Source organism: Cladophialophora bantiana, assembly GCF_000835475.1.
Source record: "Cladophialophora bantiana CBS 173.52 unplaced genomic scaffold supercont1.11, whole genome shotgun sequence".
NCBI lineage: Eukaryota > Fungi > Ascomycota > Eurotiomycetes > Chaetothyriales > Herpotrichiellaceae > Cladophialophora > Cladophialophora bantiana.
The window spans coordinates 625,878-643,353 of record NW_015971585.1 but is presented as its reverse complement, the minus strand read 5'-3'; the positions used below and the strand labels follow the sequence as shown (position 1 = coordinate 643,353).

General features: G+C 50.9%; 8 protein-coding genes across 8 annotated transcripts; 5 read left to right on the top strand and 3 right to left on the bottom strand.

Moving 5' to 3' along the window:
- Nucleotides 1-1,520: 1,520 nt before the first annotated feature.
- Z519_07656 (uncharacterized protein) lies at nucleotides 1,521-2,322 on the top strand (the record flags this gene model as incomplete). The annotated part of the gene is made up of 2 exons (XM_016765388.1): nucleotides 1,521-1,642; nucleotides 1,737-2,322. 2 exons carry the CDS (start codon nucleotides 1,521-1,523, stop codon nucleotides 2,320-2,322), a joined length of 708 nt encoding a protein of 235 aa, XP_016618357.1.
- Nucleotides 2,323-3,550: 1,228 nt separating this feature from the next.
- On the top strand, nucleotides 3,551-5,608 carry Z519_07655 (uncharacterized protein; the record flags this gene model as incomplete). Its single annotated transcript, XM_016765387.1, has 7 exons — nucleotides 3,551-3,619; nucleotides 3,682-3,832; nucleotides 3,892-3,951; nucleotides 4,007-4,291; nucleotides 4,342-4,716; nucleotides 4,783-5,322; nucleotides 5,418-5,608. 7 exons carry the CDS (start codon nucleotides 3,551-3,553, stop codon nucleotides 5,606-5,608), a joined length of 1,671 nt encoding a protein of 556 aa, XP_016618356.1.
- A 321-nt stretch (nucleotides 5,609-5,929) lies between these two features.
- Z519_07654 (uncharacterized protein) lies at nucleotides 5,930-6,478 on the top strand (the record flags this gene model as incomplete). Its single annotated transcript, XM_016765386.1, has 1 exon — nucleotides 5,930-6,478. One exon carries the CDS (start codon nucleotides 5,930-5,932, stop codon nucleotides 6,476-6,478), a length of 549 nt encoding a protein of 182 aa, XP_016618355.1.
- A 519-nt stretch (nucleotides 6,479-6,997) lies between these two features.
- Z519_07653 (uncharacterized protein) lies at nucleotides 6,998-7,492 on the top strand (the record flags this gene model as incomplete). The annotated part of the gene is made up of 3 exons (XM_016765385.1): nucleotides 6,998-7,027; nucleotides 7,116-7,187; nucleotides 7,352-7,492. The coding sequence occupies 3 exons, from the start codon at nucleotides 6,998-7,000 to the stop codon at nucleotides 7,490-7,492; spliced, it is 243 nt and encodes an 80-aa protein (XP_016618354.1).
- Nucleotides 7,493-7,795: 303 nt separating this feature from the next.
- Z519_07652 (uncharacterized protein) lies at nucleotides 7,796-11,734 on the bottom strand (the record flags this gene model as incomplete). The annotated part of the gene is made up of 1 exon (XM_016765384.1): nucleotides 7,796-11,734. One exon carries the CDS (start codon nucleotides 11,732-11,734, stop codon nucleotides 7,796-7,798), a length of 3,939 nt encoding a protein of 1,312 aa, XP_016618353.1.
- A 675-nt stretch (nucleotides 11,735-12,409) lies between these two features.
- Z519_07651 (uncharacterized protein) lies at nucleotides 12,410-13,690 on the top strand (the record flags this gene model as incomplete). The annotated part of the gene is made up of 2 exons (XM_016765383.1): nucleotides 12,410-12,484; nucleotides 12,536-13,690. The coding sequence occupies 2 exons, from the start codon at nucleotides 12,410-12,412 to the stop codon at nucleotides 13,688-13,690; spliced, it is 1,230 nt and encodes a 409-aa protein (XP_016618352.1).
- A 305-nt stretch (nucleotides 13,691-13,995) lies between these two features.
- On the bottom strand, nucleotides 13,996-15,003 carry Z519_07650 (uncharacterized protein; the record flags this gene model as incomplete). Its single annotated transcript, XM_016765382.1, has 1 exon — nucleotides 13,996-15,003. One exon carries the CDS (start codon nucleotides 15,001-15,003, stop codon nucleotides 13,996-13,998), a length of 1,008 nt encoding a protein of 335 aa, XP_016618351.1.
- Nucleotides 15,004-16,271: 1,268 nt separating this feature from the next.
- On the bottom strand, nucleotides 16,272-16,646 carry Z519_07649 (uncharacterized protein; the record flags this gene model as incomplete). Its single annotated transcript, XM_016765381.1, has 1 exon — nucleotides 16,272-16,646. The coding sequence occupies one exon, from the start codon at nucleotides 16,644-16,646 to the stop codon at nucleotides 16,272-16,274; it is 375 nt and encodes a 124-aa protein (XP_016618350.1).
- Between the last annotated feature and the right edge of the window lie 830 nt (nucleotides 16,647-17,476).

Genomic DNA, 17,476 nt, shown 5'->3' with positions numbered 1-17,476 from the left:
CTTTGTCGGTATGAAGTTCCGTCCACTCCGTCAAACAACTACAAGAGACTAACATTTAAATTCTAAGCGATCCCTATATTAGGGATCTACGCAACGCAGTAGGTACAGAGAATTAGAGTAGCTGAATGCCTTGTTCTATATCACGTAGTTCTATTGACAACGACTCAACGCTTAAGAAAAAGGAAGAGTTCTCTCTCAGCCGATTCGGGTGAGAGGAAACTCTATAGCTTCCCCTCTTTCTGTCACGTGAAAAGGGTAAGGCGGCGTTAATTAATAGCCTTGTGCTTTAGCTCTCCTTGGCTTATACTTCAACCATTCTTTGCCTTATTCTTTTCTTTCTATACCGTCCACCTGATTCGGGTGGAGGGCGTAGGGTACTTAGGGATAACGGTAGGCTCGTGACACCCTAGTGAATCTTCACCACTATCAACTTATTCTAGAACATCAAACACAGCTATAGCTTCGGCTTCATCGAGATTATCAAGGTATTACCGCGATTTAGTATCTTACTTCTAAGTATGAGCCTCAGCGTCGCGTTCATAGTCGTCGACATTTTGTCTGTTACGTCAGTCCTTCATACAGGCTCAATCAATCCATTCTAGAATTTCTCATTTATTTTTAAGTGCTTCACAGACACCATCATCCCGGACGATTCCAAAACACCCTTGGATAGAATCATGCAGCACAAAAACGATCAACTGATCGGTCAGCTCGTAGGAATCCAAAGATTGGGCCAATAATTGAGCAGTTGGAGTTCGGGAGACAGATTGAACTTCAAAGAATAGATTTGGAGCATTCTTCTGGGGTGAATCTGAACTCCCCTGTCTGACCTGCGGCAATACTGCACGAGGATTTAACTGATGAAGTTCGGGTATAAGGATGGAAGGCAAAAAACTCTGAAAGATCATAAAGCCATGTACATTCTAATTGCACTTAGAATGACCATTTTTGCAGTATCACTTTCGGCTTTGGAGAGTGAACTACGTTCGAGTTCGAGATGCATTTTCAATTCCAATGCCAGTCAAGGCGTCGCGCTGCAGTGCTTCTGTTGACAGGGTTGCAAGATAGCCACTGTGGCAAACCACCTGAGACGCTAGCTGTCACACCAATTGCAGTACTTACCTCAACATCGTTGTTCCCACCGGCCTGTAACAGCATGGCGACGGAATAGGAGGTTTCAGGAATGCTCTTGTGGTTACAGGCCAATGTAACAGGAAGAGTCTCTCTGAATAGCTAGGGGAGAGGGACACAATCAACCAGACAGGTCCACAACTCAACCCTTTCGTCCAACAGGATGACTCAGTGTCAGCTCAGGAAGCAGTAGGTGAGCCGAGGGTGCGCAAAGCGGCGAGCGGCTAATCAGAAACAGAAGATGGAAGATAGGATTTTCGTTCGATACTACCTATGGTGTTTGGTCTTCTGTGGCATTTTCTTCCACGAAGGACAGTTGGAGTATCTGAGACGCATCTAGTTGGTAATCACTTTACAAGCACCACAAGCGTAGCAATCTGGGCGACTCCATGGACACAGTCATCTTGACACCACGGCTCAAACTGGCTCTGTTAACAAAAGCGGAACGAGGAAGTCCGGAGTTGGAATGGTTGCATCAACTGCACAGCAACGAAAAGGCTACTTGGTGGAGGTATGTCTCCCGTTTTGTTAGTTCGAAAGTTCTCTTTATTTCCTCTTCTGGGTTCGGTTAGTACTTCGCGATTTGACTTTGTTAACAAAAATAGCATCAATGGCCGGGCGAAGTCGATCGAGGACACAGAGGACGTTACCAGACGTTATCTGCCCACCAACGACGCAGAATTAGAAGGAGCAAAGACATATAGAGTCGCCTATACTGTGCACAAGATTCTTGAGCCGATGACCTTGGCTGTTGAGACCAAACCGCAAACAGCAGGACATGAAGGAACACCAACAGAATTCATCGGCCTTGTGACTCTCAAATCATTGGATACCAGCAGCCTTACGTTGCCCGAGGAATTCAACCCATCGGTTGCCGCTGCCACTGTGACATTAACTGTCGAACTGGCGTACATGTTTTTACCGACAGGATGGGGCAAGGGATACGCAACCGAGTCAGTCGAGGCAATGTTTGGCTCCTGCAAGAGGGCGAGATCGTTTTGGGCACCTTTCTTGAACCTTTACGTGCGGGCGATTGTGAATGATGGCAATCCAGCGAGCCTGCGAGTGATGGACAAAACTGGGATGACAAAACGTGGTATTTACAACCTGACTGGGAGAACTGTGTTCCTTGCTGGAGAATGGCGCGAGCAGCATAGGCTTCATATCTTTGGCAGGCATCTGTTAGAGTGACTGTTGGAGTGGCGAAGTTCTGGAGTCAGCGGTGGCATTGGCTCACACAAGGCCCGAAAGCTGTCTGAATGGAGATGTATTTTCCACGAGTGATCTATCAGCTATGGAGCAAGTGCGGAAAGATGATATACGGTGTTGCAAATATGAATTATGGCTAAGACGCTAGTAGTTCAGTTAGGCTCAACATTTGAGAATTAGTATCGGGCTACAGCGCGAGCAGAGTGGTTTCCGATACAGTATAGACAAGTTCGATACAATGTAAGTATTGGATTGGATTAGATCGGTATTATAATAATACTGTTGGCAGCAACCTATTGAGGGCTAATGGAGCACGTGATCTCTAGATTAGGACCAGCGTGTATTAGTTTCTCAGTTTCAGCCTTCAAAATTCACTGATTTCCCCTTAACTTTATTGTTAAGAGAAATGCCAAGAAGTATTATATCCTGGTACTCCTGATTCATCCAATACCGGCTAATACTAGTATTGTGGTAATACTTATCGATACCCGGGGTATCGAAAACCGGGCGAGAGTGATTTTGCCTTCAAAGTGGCTGCCTACCGCAGTAATCTTCCGCACGCCTTAACCGTTACCCTGTCGACTTCATTTGAAAGCCTTCGTCTAGCACATTCACCCCGTCATGCTTATTGAAGTTGTCACGCGAGCTGAGCTAAATTCTCATTTCAGAGGGAGGCAATGATGAGCTGACGCTACAAAAGCCTGACTGGCGAATATCACTTCGCGTGAAAAACACTCCACATTCCTTGTACTGCAGCAGTGATGGTGGTGTCGTCAATGGCTGCAGTGGGATCCAAACCGTTGACCTGATACGGTAAATCTCCGCTCCAAGCCTAATCATTTATTCCCCTGGTCCCCAAATCTCGGCACACTTCCAATGGGATGACAGGCACAAGGAGGCCTTGCTGATCATACAGAATCCTGTCTATGGATAGCTTGGTAGACTTCGGCTCCTCACAGTACAGGGAATCCTGCGGCCTGAATTGGAATCTACGCATCGTCCATGAGCTGATTACTATTCATCTTGACTCCTCTCACCTCGTGTTTGCATAATCTGACGGTATCACTGCGGTTGCCGTTGAAGATGAGTCCTGACAGGCTATTGGGCTCAGTTGTACAGTTGAGGATATGGGGGATTTCCACACAACCCACAAGTATAAGAATTGGCACGCTAGCAATGGCAGGGTGATCGTCTCTTATCCAAAAAACTAATGGCGCTCCTAGACTCCCTGAGACTTCTTCAGGTTGTTGTCCTTTTGCTTGCTATTTCATTTGTCTATGTAAGTCTTCAGTCGAGTCGCTTTGTCCCGGTTAAGGTGTTGACCCCGAGACTGTTTTCCAGCTTGTTTACATTTCAATATATCGACTGTTCTTTCATCCACTTGCAAAATATCCGGGACCGCTCCTTGCAAAGCTTACGACCTGGTATTCTGCCTACCACAATTATGTGAACGATGTTCACATAGATATTTTGAGGTGTCATGCAGTCTATGGTACGTTAGATGTTTTCTCAATGTTGTTGTTTATTAGAATAGCTGAAACAATCGCGCAGGAGATTTTGTTCGTTACGGACCAGACAGACTTGTGGTCAATAGTGCAAATGGATTTCATGGTACGTCTTTGTCTTTGTGTCTCCAGGTCTACATGTTCATCTGGACGTTTGACAGACATCTACGGCCATGCCAAAAATATCGCCAAGTCCAAGGCTTACTGGGCGCTCCTTGGTAAGGAGGAGGAGTGGTCGGTTTTGACTGCTTGGGACAAGACGGTGCATGGGCGGAAACGACGCGTAATAGCTCAAGGATTCACCGAAGCTGCGGTCCGGGGATATGAACCCGTCATCAAGGAGAATATCGCCATTTTGTGCAAGAGACTACTGGCAAGCGACGGGAGAGAGGGAGCACCGGAAGCGTCAAGTGCATGGAGTCTCCCGTTGGACATGTCAAAGTTCGGTAAAGAACAAGGCCGCGAATGTTTCGACAATCATGCTTACATCAAGCAGCCAATTACCTTTCTTTCGACATCATGACCGACGTTGTATTCAGTGTCAAACGCCATCTGATCGAAAATCCCGATTATCGCTGGATCACCTCTTGCATTGAGAGAATGATGAATCGCATTGGCGTTGTCTCTATGGTCCCCTGGACGAGGTGGTGGGGTCTAGGGCTTCACTGGGCCATTAAGCCGGACGGCGTACGAGCATATCTGCGGTTCCATGACGAAGCCGTATACTTTGCCAAAGCAAGGATGAAGCAGCAGCTTCCTGAGGGCAGGAAAGACGTTTACCAAAACTTACTAAATGCGAAAGACGCACAGACTGGAGAGGGCCTGCCGCTGCCCGAGTTGCTGGCCGAAACGGGATTGTTGATTGTTGCGGGTAAGCTGCTTTACTGTTTTTTGCCAGCCATTTGAGCCAAACCATAACACACCCTGACCTCGCCAGGTTCCGATACGACCTCATCCGCTCTTGCTGGCATATTCTTTTACCTGTCACACAATCCTTCCGTCTACGCCAAAGTCGCCCACGAAGTCCGCACCACCTTTCCCTCGGTATCATCCATTAACCACGGGCCTGAACTTCGCTCCTGCGTGTACCTCTACGCCGTTGTCAACGAGTGCCTTCGCATGTGTCCGCCTGTCTCTGCGGCTCCATGGCGCGTCGTTCTCAAGGGCGGCCAACGCATCGATGGTCATGATATACCCGAGGGCACTGAAGTCGGGACAGGCCTGTACTCCCTCATGCATAATCCTGCATATTTTGCCGAACCTTTTAAATTCAACCCTGACCGCTGGATTGAGACGGAGACCAATCCTGCTGCAAACATCGAAATCCAACGGAGGGCTTTCGTGCCGTTCCTTAGCGGTGCGAGAATGTGTGCGGCGAAGAACTTAGCCATGGCTGAGCTGCTGATAACGACAGCACAGGTTTTATACACGATGGATTTCAAAGTCCCTGATGGCCCCGGGGGGAAAGTCGGCCAAGGTATGGTGGGCATGGGAGTCGGGCGAGAACGGCCAGAGGAGTTTCAACTATACTCGCATTTTGTCACTGTGGCTAAACATGGCCCTATTCTACAGTTTCGGAGAAGGGACGCAAACTGAAGACCGGCGCTGTTGGGCTGAAGACTACAGGATTGGTAGAAGTCTCGAAGAGCCCACATGACGATCTTGTTGACGGTATTGGTCCTGATGCCTATTGGGCACTGGTGAACCTCGGCTCCATCCTCCAGAAAGGGCTAGTGAATCAAGAGTTTGGCGAGCTTGACTAAATAGTTCTCCTTGGCGAACAAAAGATCGTCAAACTACGGCGACCTCAACGTGGGGGTCCAGGCCCCAAGGGTGCCGCCTTTTGAACACCACGAGTCGATGCAGCTTGTCTCGGGGTTTAAGTTCTCACGTGCCCCGAAAAGGCTGGCTGAAAGATAGACGTGGCTGGCTGAGAAAAGCTTTGCGGCTGAGGGGGTGATAGAGGGGTGTTCTGCGTATAGAGTGCTCCCAGATAAAGCTATATACCCCCTTCCTACGACCATCTTGTCGTACTCGGAACATCCAATTACCTAAGCTAAGCACGTTGCCAACCTCTAGTAACAATGTCTAAACCAGCTTATATCGTACATATCGATGGCTCAGACAAAGAGCAGCGCTTCCGCGAGCACCCCGTTCTCGACTTCCTGTTTGACCACCAAGAAGCATTTGACCACGGCGACATGAAGAGCGGGCCGTATACTCGATTCCACACCGACGATTTCGTCTTTACAAAGTCTGACGGCACTGTTTTCCCTCCCGGCGAGGCATCTTGGCAAGGCTGGCTGTCAGGCTATGCTCCCTTCACCGAGCACCTCCACGAGCCGCGATACTGCAACGTGTACGAGCGCGACGATGGGAGCTGGGAGATGATGGGCATTGCGCACATTTACGGCAACTTCCCCGTCCCAGGAGGGGACAAGACGAAGACAGATTTCTCTGGTCGTCAGTGGGGCGTTGTCGTACCGGGCGCGATGGTCTTCAGGTGTGTGAAGGACCCCAGCGGTCCCAAGGGATTCAAGGTCAAGTCCATGACTGTGTATGGGGACGGTACCCCCGTTGTGGCCGAGATGATCAAGCGTGGAATGATCAAGCCTGAGGATCTAGCAAAGTAATGATCAGACGCAGAGGAATTCAGCTCGGTTCAGAAAGAACGGGATATGTGTTTTTAGAACGGTTGAAGCAGTGCGTGCTCTTAGACAATCAAAGCAGGTGTTTGCTTTGGAGTGTTGTGGTAATTATGATTGCTTCTGCTGCTTCCCGCGGTTGACCGTGTGCGTGCTCTAATGTGTGGCACCTATATATCATCATAATACTCCAGATACGGGAGAATCCATCTTGCTTGGGTGGGATAATAGTTACTATTTCAAGGTGGGGTCCCCGGGTGTGCACAGGGCGGCGTCACCATTGTCCTCAAATGGGCCTAAGCCCGCCCGCGGAATTTACCTTTTCTCTTGGCCTTAAGATTTCTCCAGACTGCGTATCCTCATGGATCCCTGCATGTACAGTAACAGAACAAGTCTCCCCTTTCCCCCTCCGTGAAGAGACGACGTGCGCATATCAGCTTTACCAACCAGTCCTCTCTGCTCTCTGTCAGCTAGTCATCAGCTTGATACCGCCGAACCACAGCAGCCATGCCTCAAGCGCAACCCGAGCTCAAAAAGGTACCTTTACGAACCACCCCTCTCTCCCACAACAGTTGTGTTGATTGTTCGTGCTGACTATGGCTGTCAATTGCAAAACGAAATTTAGTACATGGAAAAGCGCCTATTCGTCCAACTGAACGGCAATCGCAAAGTCATCGGCGTCCTGCGCGGCTATGATGTTTGTGTCCTCCCCCATTCCTCCTCCCTGCAAACTTCCTCCTGCCACTACTTTCGCTCGACAAGACCCAATGCGCAAACAATGCACCAAAAAGATGGCGGAAGCGCGTGGCACAAACAAACCGAAATGCGATCACAGCTGACACTGCATGCCCTTGAACACAGGTCTTTCTGAACATTGTCCTCGACGAAGCCGTCGAAGAAAAGGCAGGCGGCGAGCGCGAGAGGTTGGGAATGGTGGTCATCCGTGGCAATTCCGTTGTGATGCTCGAGGCGTTGGAACGGATGGGCGATGATCGACGATGAACAAAGTCCCCGCGAAAATGCCTATGCGAGAAATGGCGATGAGGTCTGGAAGAATTACAATGTGACACCCGCGATTGGAAAGCTTCTGGCGACAATTTCGGGATGGAAAAATGGGTCTCAAGGAGCGCTCGCTTCATTATTGTTACACACGGGTCTATGAAGGATGATCATACGCACAGGCGACAATTGCCCTCCACCGACATTTTTCGCCAGTCTCCATTCTCGCCTTCAGGACATCCAATCTCTTTTCCACCTGGCCACTCTGACTACAATGAGGGACCCATCTTCCACCAAACAAGCTGCTTACGATTGCGAGGAACTTCCCCCTCCAGCTGGTCTCTTCGGAATCTTCAAAGTGATGCGGCCCGGTCCCCCGATAGGTGTCTGCGGCTTTGGAGCCTGCTTTTGCTGCGCCGGCTTGGTTTGGTGGGGCATTGGAGGCGCCATCGGTGCAGGATGTGGAAGCCCAATCGAAGGCTTACGATTTGGGCCTGTGAAATGAACGTCCTTGTTACTGCCGCCCACCTTCAATTTCAGCTTCAAACCGCCTCCTCCTCCGATACTTGGTCGCGATTTCGGTAATTCTGGACGAGGTCCCACGACAGCAATGGGAGGGGGTGGAGGCTGCCATTTTGGCACGGGCTTGCTGCGGACTTTGCGCGTCTCCAAGAACTTGAGTTTGCCCTGCAACAGCGAAAGCCGCGTTAACTCGAAAATCGAGAACGTATTATCAATAAATGAAGCAGAACTCACCTTTCCTAGATTCTGAACTTTCCAATATCGAGGCAGTCGTAGGGTGACTTTCATCTCGTTGACGGGCTCGTACAGCAAGCGGCAGAAGTCCAGCAAAGTTTGCAAATCCTCCAGGGTAATTTGGTTGTAACAGATAGCATTCCACAGTGCCAACTGAAGAGGACCATTTTTGCCGAGATCCTCCCTCAATGCTTTCACTGCGCCCCCCAACGTCTGCCGCCTGGCAAGCTCCTCTTGCCGCTTGGAAGGTTCGTCGGCGCCAGCTGCGGCTCCTTCAATGATCAGAGAATCGGCGGCAGGTTGCATCATGCTGCTTTTCTCGCCAATCGCTCGTCTTCCGAGGACCTTGCCAAAAGCGCGCTGGAGACTTTGCCGTATGTAGGGTGACGGGTCAGCCACCATGCAGTACAACACATAGCGCAGGATGGATGGGTTGTCGAATATCTTTGGCGTGACCAGGATTCCATAGGCTGTTTGTCGAAGCATATCGTAGTTGCCGGGCCTGGTGTACTGCAAGAAATGCAAGGGCGAGAATTGCCCTATCCCGGTCGCGGCAAGCAAGGCCTGACACTCCAGTGCAGTTCGGCAGTACAGGTTCTGGTATGAGCTTGTCCATTCATCCATTCTACGGTACCGGTCGATCTCATCCAGAAATTGACGCTCGAACTCCCTCAGATCATGGATCTCGTCTTCGATCTCAAAGTTTTCGGCAATGTCCCACTCGCTGTACCGGGGCCGGGCGATGGCCGCGCCAGTCAGCGCTTTCATCAACCGAGCGACATAGTATGCGTCTGAATAGTCGTTTACCGAGTTATCGTTGAACTTCAACTTCTCCAGTAAGAAGTCTCTGGCCTCTTTCGGGGAATATCCTTGACTATTCCGAACCATCGCAATGGCTTCCATGATCTCACATTGCAACATGTATGACAGTTGGTCCGAGAAATCATTTGGCCGTGTCATGGCTGAGTTTTGGTCTGTAATGCAATACAATTCTTCATAAGCCTTCTTCAGATGGAACAAGCCGATATTGCCAACTTCTTCCGCGGCATGCCTGACTAGTGCCTTCGCCGCTAGTGCCCGAACACCATGAAAATACCGACGGTCCATCAAGGTGCGGACGAAAATCGAGGACGTGGTTGCGTCAGGTGGATATCTGGAAATCGTGCGGATCGACTCGATCTGCGCGACAACATCTCGGTCTTGTTGGAGCTGAGATGCGTACATGTACCCAGGCATGGCAAGGTTCATAGTGCAAATCCATTCAAAGTCGGCGTCCAATCGAATCCATTCGTAGGATTCGGAGTTCATTCTGTCTTCCTGGTCAGAAGTCCACTCTTTTATCCGCCAGTTGGCCATTTCCTCTTCAGTCTGGAGCACGTCGCCCAGACAGTAGACGAGAGAGTCATTGTCCTCTTCTGCCTGTTCGGTCGTAGCTTTGGTGTTAGTTCGAGCCCTCTGCTTCTTGCTTCTTTTAAGACGCTTATATTTGGTGTTATATGGAACTTCCATGACAGTGTTAGCATCCTTGATCTGCACAATGTGTTCATAAGGAGTGCCGTCAGCTTCATGAATTCGAATCGTCATCGGCCCGGTAAATACTGGTTGGGCAGTGGCTGGCCACACTCCGTAGAAGTCGTCACGAGCGTCTCGTAGAAAAAATTCGGGATCAAGGTCCCGCACCGTTTCACGCGAGGCTTGTTCTTGCCGGATGCTCATTTCCACAACCAACTTTTTCTTATTGAATCTTTGCTGGGCAAAAAAACGAGGGCATCCTGCTCCTTTGACCCATTGAGCCAGAAAATCATCAATCTTTTCGTGACCCATCCGTTCAGTAGTCTTCTGGAACAACTCCGTTGAGAGCGCGTTGTTTTCTAGATCACCCGTTCGAGCCTTCGTAAGCAGCTTTGCCAGGATGCCGGGCATCTTGGACGTGCCCTCTCTCTTCGCGATACGACGATCCAATATGAAGAGTACGACTGGAGCTTTCGTGGCCAAAAATTCGTGTTCTGCAGGATCAACGTAGGTTACGGCGCCTAGTTCATAGATTGAAGGTCGTTCGTAGTCCAGTTCCACAACGCGATCCGCCTGCTGCTTGATGTATGCTCGGTATTCATTGTTTCCACAGAGTTCCCTCATGAAGAGGTTGGTGATAAAATAGGCACCTCCTACAATGACCCAATTGTCTCGAGGGGTTTCGGCAACAATATTGACGCCGATCCACTGAGAGACGATCGCATGCACTAACTTTCTCGTGACTTCCTGCGCCGGGTCGATGACCTCTTCCGGATACAGAATTCGAGTGCTGCAGATTGTTACACCCGCAAAGATGAACACATCGGATGGAGCATCTTCGACAAAGCACATGGCATAAGACTTGACAGGGCAGGATATGTATTTTTGGACGACATAATCCATGGCTTTGGTGGTGGGCAAGCAGGTGTTTCTCGTCTCTTCTGATCGTCCAGGTAGGCAATATGCCAGCATCTCAACGGCATTGCGACCGATGTCGGCAACCTCTTGTGCATCTCGGAGTTCGCTCAAATTGACCTGCTCGAAAGGTCCGATGGCAAAGCCGATCTGCTGCGGCGCCAATTGTTGAGAGCAGGAGAAAGACATGGTCTTCAGAGTAGGGTCATTCTTGTCCAGTATCTCGTCGATAAGCTCGCCGGAGCAGAGTACGACCATCTCTTTGGACTCGTAGCTCTGGCGAGATGAATCCTTAGCGGCAGCGACTCGATTGCGGCGCACACCATCGACCGCCACGGCTTGGTTGATAGCATCGCCCACGGTCCTCGGGCACTGAATAGAGATGTCCCATGTGCATCGACTGTTGATCTCGTCCACGCATGGAAACAAGGCCGAGGCACCGCCAGATCCCAGTTTGGTTCGAGTGTACGCGTGGGGCCATCGGCCACTTCCCGCGCTACCGGAGACAAAATGAAGAGATTCCCTTGCATGGCAAGACTCGAACTCGATCACCAGCGTCAAAGGAGTAAATTTCGCGGCAGTAGTGTCTGACAGCGCCTGTGTGAGCTCGGTAGCAGAAGGACCTTGAGAGAGCGGATCTGTGATTTGGACGGAGCCAGCAGCTTGAGTGTGCACTTCTGCTACTGTGACTGGCACGATCTTCAACCTTTTCGGGAGGCCAATAACGATATCCGGTAACGACTCTGGGCCAACCGATCTCGCTATTTTCTCCGCTAGAAAATGGTGCTGATAGACTGAACCATGGGAATGGAGAGTAAGCTGATCGCAGGGGTCGTCATGCCGTACTGATGATGGCGGAATGCCGTTGATCAAGACCTTTTTGATGGTACATTGTCGACCATGCAAGCTGATTTCCTGGAGGTCCGTGGAATCGGGATAGATGGTGATCTCGGTCTTTCCGCTGATTTGTTGGCTGAAATAGACATCAAGCTCGACCTTTTGATGCGCGACAGTAAATGAGGGCTCCTTGATTACGGGCTGCTGGTCCTCTTGAGCCTCCATTGTGAGGAGCGAGGTGAGGATGGCAGGGTGAGGTAGTTGTGAAGCATCATCGCCTACACCCCGACCTCTATACTAATTTGTTACAATGAACAACCGTTCACTGGGCCAACCTCTGGGGAATGCCGCAGAGATGGATCATCGGTAGGATGGTGAGAAAAGGCTGATCAAAGTCAGAAGGTCGAAGGATGGAAGAGATGCAACGCGAAGGCTGTAGCACGTGCAACACGTGCGACACGTGTCGAATTGACGGGCGGGTGTTAAAGCAGCAGCATGGTTAGCGTCTTGGCACGACCGGCGACCTGGCATCTTGGCATCTTTGCTACGACTTCGAACTTTTCCTTCTCTTCGTCAACTTGGTTCAGGGGTTTTCGCTCTCAGAGGTCTTTTCCAGTCGTGTGAGCATTTGATAATCATGTCGAGCATGCGAATAGACCGCTAGTACGCTTCCCTTATGATTGCGCCTTCGTATCTCTTTCTTTACCTTCCCGTCTTTTAGACCTTTAGCACATTGCCTAGATCGGCGTTGGATTCAAGGTTAGAGACGGCTAGCAGCAACTTGAATCATGGTAGAATCAGGTAGGTCTTCAAGCACCGGCTACCATTTGGTCCTTTATCTTGTCTGCCGTCCAGGAAACTTATCATCGCTCAACAGCCGACCCTCTCTCGGATGAGGCCATGGCCCACCTGAAGACCTATAAGTACCAGAGTGTAGACGAGTCGTGGATATCAAATCATATCCTGCGCCACTACGTATGTCGTTGAACATGTTTGGTCCGTCCACGTCAGCTCATGGGTTTACAGTGGAATGCGGCCGTCAAGTTCCTCCCTATGTGGCTTGCTCCCAACATGGTGACACTCTTGGGTTTCTTCTGCATCTTGATCAATATCGCGTTGCTGCAAGTCTTTGTTCCAGATCTAGTGGGACCCGCCCCCCCGTGGCTCTCTTATAGCTTTGCTCTGGGACTGTGGATGTACTCAACCATGGACAACATTGACGGCAAACAAGCCCGCCGAACCGGCACATCCAGCGGCCTCGGCGAACTCTTTGACCACGGCATTGACTCGCTCAACTGCACTCTGGGTAGCCTACTCGAGACGGCCGCGATGGGTCTGGGGCCGACCAAGATTGGGGCCTTTACAGCACTCGTGCCCTGTCTGCCCATGTTCTTCTCCACATGGGAGACATACCACACGCATACCCTCTTTCTGGGGGCGTTCAACGGTCCCACCGAAGGTCTCATCCTCGCATGCTCCTTCATGTTGATCTCAGGCTTGTTGGGCCCGCAATTCTGGCAAGGACGCATCGCCGATTATGTTGGCTATCCGCAGATATTCGGCGACGTGGTCTTGCTCGACCTTTGGGTCCCCGTCGTCCTTTTCGCCTTCTTTGCGGCCCACCTACCTTCCTGCATACACAACGTCTACCGGGCACGAAAACAACAAAATCTTCCTCTCTGGCCCGTCTTCCTGGAGTGGATTCCGATGATCATCTATACCGTCTCAGTTGCCGCATGGTGTGGGTCCCCGTACTCAATTCTCCTGCGAGACAACTACCTCGTCATATTCTGCCTTACGCTCTCCTTCGTGTTTGGCCGACTTACGACAAAAATCATCCTCCACCACCTTACGCGTCGGCCGTTTCCCTATTTCACAATCGCACTGGTCCCTCTGGCCATTGGCGCGATATTGGCCTGGCTACCACTTTTCGGATTCGACCCGGTCCCGGCTGAGTTTGAACGCTGGTATATCTATGGATGCTTTGTCTTCGCTATGATTCAGTACTTCGTGTGGGCGGTCCGGGTGATTAATCGCATCTGTCAAGTCTTGGACATCAACTGTTTGACGATCAAGGAAAAGAAGACTGATCAGAGAGAGCAACCGGCGTCGTTCACCACCAAGGAGCTAAAGGCCAGGGTGTATGAGAATGGGGACCTGAAACAGAAGAAGGAGCTTTAGGAAGCCTTAGTCACCGGAGCCTTCCGCCGTCAGTACTTCGCAGATTGGATCTGAGAGCGAAGCCGAAGCTCCAGGAAATTGTTTGCTAATGGAGAGGACAGCAAGGGATATATTCAGCTCGTCGCTGGCCTTTGCTCTTTCAATTCTCAACGGCATGGATTTTGTTGGACAGTGCAAAAAGAGACAGAGCATGCCGGAAGAGGGCAGTCCAGACACGCTGGCCCCGAAAAGTTCTTGTTTTATCCACATATAAAAGCATAGATCTTATTCCCTCAGCCCATTGACTCATTTACTCAGACAAATAGTCACTCCGGCATCTGATCCTTCCACTTCTCTTTCAGCCCTTCCACATCCATCCCGCACAAGGCTGCCTTCTCGACGATCCGCTCGGCCTTGCCTTCGACGGGCTTGTCAATCATTTTCCCATCCAGACTCCAGGCGCCCTTGCCCATCTCCTCGGCACGTTTCTGGGCAATCACAATTCTCACAGCCCACTCGACCTCGGCGTCGCTCGGGGAGAAAATCCGCTGCACGGTGGCCACCTGGGACGGATGGATGCACTGCTTGCCATTGTAGCCCATGCGTTTGCCCTCCTCGCACTCGCGGACGAGGGCCTCTTCGTCGCCCTCGCCCCGGAACGCCGTGGCGACCAGGTCGATTGTGGAGGGGAGATTGTGCGCGCGCGCCGCGGTGGCGATCAGTTGTCGGGCGTAGAGGAATTCCGTCAACGACGGCGTGCGCGTGATACTCATATCGAGCGCGAAGTCCTCGGCCGCGAACACCAGGCCCTGCAGCAGGTGCGGCGCCGCGCGGCAGATCTCGGGCAGGTTGAGCAGAGACTTGGCCGACTCGATCAGCGCCAACACCCCTATCTGCCCGCGCTCCTGGAGATTCTCCCTGGAGCGCGAATGCGCGAGGACGTCGCTGATAAAAGTCAGATCGCTCGCGCTCTCCACCTTCGGGACGACCAGCGTCGTCAGATTAGCCGACTTGACCACCTCCTCCAGGTCGCCGAGCGCGAGACCGCTGCCTACGCTGTTTATCCGCACCGCCCGTTCTTTTATGTTTGGAGGCAATTCTTGGTCAAGGGCTTTGCGGACGAGCTTGCGGGCTTCGGCCTTCTTAGCCGGGGTAACGCTGTCTTCGAGGTCGTAGGCGATGCAGTCGGCGGTGAGGGTGCGGGATTTGTCAAGGAAGCGCTGTGAGGAGCCAGGAACTGTGGAGAGGATGTTAGCAAAGAGTGATGAAGAGCGATGTGTGGAAGTCTGTTCACCATAGAGCACCGCTCTGCGAAGGACGTTCTTCGCAGCCATAATGAAGGGCTGTATAGCTTGGTTGTTAGCTGGCTGGCAGGCTCGCTCTCCAAGTCTTTTGGAAGCTCCCTAGGCTGCGATATTCGGTCCAGCCGAGAGAGACCGACTCACGCGCAGAACCCCCTAGTAACAGGCTACTGGGCTTCCCTGTGCGAGAGAGAGTGCCACGTCTGACATGTCCGTATCACAAAATACAAGACACGTCGATGGATATTTCAATGGGTGTTGACTGACCAGGACTGCCTTACTCCAACACGACCACGGCGACGGGGCCAAGTGCGGGGAAACTTCCGGCCTCCGTTATCGGCTATATTGGAGATCGGATTAGTACCTCGTACGACTCGCCAGCCTCGCCAGCCTTGCCAGCCTTGTCCGGTATTCTCCTAACCGTTGATATGAGACTCAAAAGCATAAGGGTTGGCAGGACGAAGATAAAAACTTATTTGCATCTCCACTTCTGTGACCAGGGTTCCATGTGGGACAGGATTCCATATCACTTCTTCTCGGAAGATGTTCATCCATGTCCTCCGTCTCTTCTCTTCAAGGATTACAAGGGCCACATATGTATCAATATGTATCAAGGCACCGAGCCCGCCGTGTAGTTCTGGCCATCCACTTCCTTCGGTCAAGGTAGAGTAGCAATATTCCTCGATAACAAGGTCTGGAGGCTCTTTGCCCACCAGAAAATCTCTCAGATCGATAAAGCATCCTTATTTCAAAGCAGAGTCCTTGACTGGTACGCAGAGTCCCTGTGTCGTATTTTGAGTGCCGTGGACAGGACGAAAGGACCTGGGCATCCATCGCTGTCCTTCTTGCTCATCCGCGGATCGTCATTAACAGCAGTGCATTTGGCACGCTCTGCAGCATACCTATAAGTGTCTCCATCCGCGCAAGGGATGACGCTCTTTGAACAACCTCAGCGTCAAGGTCCAAGACGAGGGTGAGGCATATCGGCTCATCTCCAGTCCAACTTGTATTCCGCCAACAGACTGCATATATGGCTTCGCCATCTAGTTGACAGAGCAGGGCGCTGTTGGAATCGGGTTTCGTCAATGTTCGCCTGTAGCCCGTGACGCAGTTTGAACTAGAAAGGCAAGCATTCGTGGTATACTGGGTTAAACCTTCATAGTTAGTAGTGGAATGAACTTTCATCATGCCAGCGTCGGAGCCTCTCCAGCAATTTCTATGGCATCTTCTACGAGGGCCATCTTAGAGACGGTGAGAACAGACATCGCGCGAATTGGCGAATGGATCTTCTTGCTCGTGATTTAATCGCCTAGATGGTTCCGCTTTGCATGGAGAATTTGCGAGGTGAGAGTGCGTGATTCTTTTTGCATCAACTCGGACAGTTTGTCACAAAGAGCGACCTCCCCTTCCAGAACTTTGACGTCTTCTTCTGTAAGCGGACCTTGCTGGGCACTTCCTACTTCTTTCTGCGCCTCCGTCAACTTGTTCATCGATTCATAGCAGCGATTTAGCACCGAGTGATATTCCTCAACTTCATCATCATGAGGAATACGCTGGTGGATGATGGGTTCCAAGTCAATTTCGACACTGGAATCGTCACCGTTTTCGCGAATTTGACCTTCGCTATGAAGGAAGCTTAAGCTTTTCTCGTCTTCCTTGAGTTCAACCAGTGACATCGCTTGTAACAATGTTGCAAACTGTCCCAGGGCCCCGTCGATGTCAACAACAAAGATCGTGTGCATCTACGGCTGTACAATCGTATGGGAACTCCGCTTTGTAACGCCGCCCAATGTCGTCTCCCCATATCGCGCCATCTGTTAGCTGGAAGTAGACATGGCTTTTGAGCGTGCTCTCGTGCCAGGTACAGAGTCGATCTTCGCATAGGAGCATTTGGCAATGGAACATACATCATAATTTCTCAAAAGAGGCGAGCGACCAGGGCAACTCAGGGACAACGACACCGAAGTGTGGGACAGTGTAGGAAGATTAAAAGTCGCCTCCAAGTTACCGATGTGCCAGCCTACTTGAATTGGTAACCTCCTGACGAGAAACTTTTGCATCCAACGACGCGGTGGGCTGGAGTCAAGATCGTAGTATATCGAAAACCTTGCCAAATCAAATGCTTCACTTAAGAGGACTACTATCAAGAGGAATTGTTTTCATCGTCAATCAGGTATTGGGCCAGTCGAGAGACGTTCTCGGTTTCAGGCGCTGCCGGCTTGCCCCTGAAGACAATATAATATTCCGAAATTGGGCAACAAATTCCAGTCATGCGTCGATATCGTTGCAGCGTCGCATACGTACCTCGCGACTCGTCTGAGAGTCTGCTACCAGAAGGGCCGATGAAGCATAGTCGCATCAAGCGGCAAGCCAAGGGTGTCATATCATCCATTCTAACGAAATCCGTGATCTGCACAACGATGACAGCCGTGCCCAACGGAAAGATGGTGACATTGTAAGTTATATCTCGGGCGGGGTGATGAGTGTTGAGAATACTGCGACATTC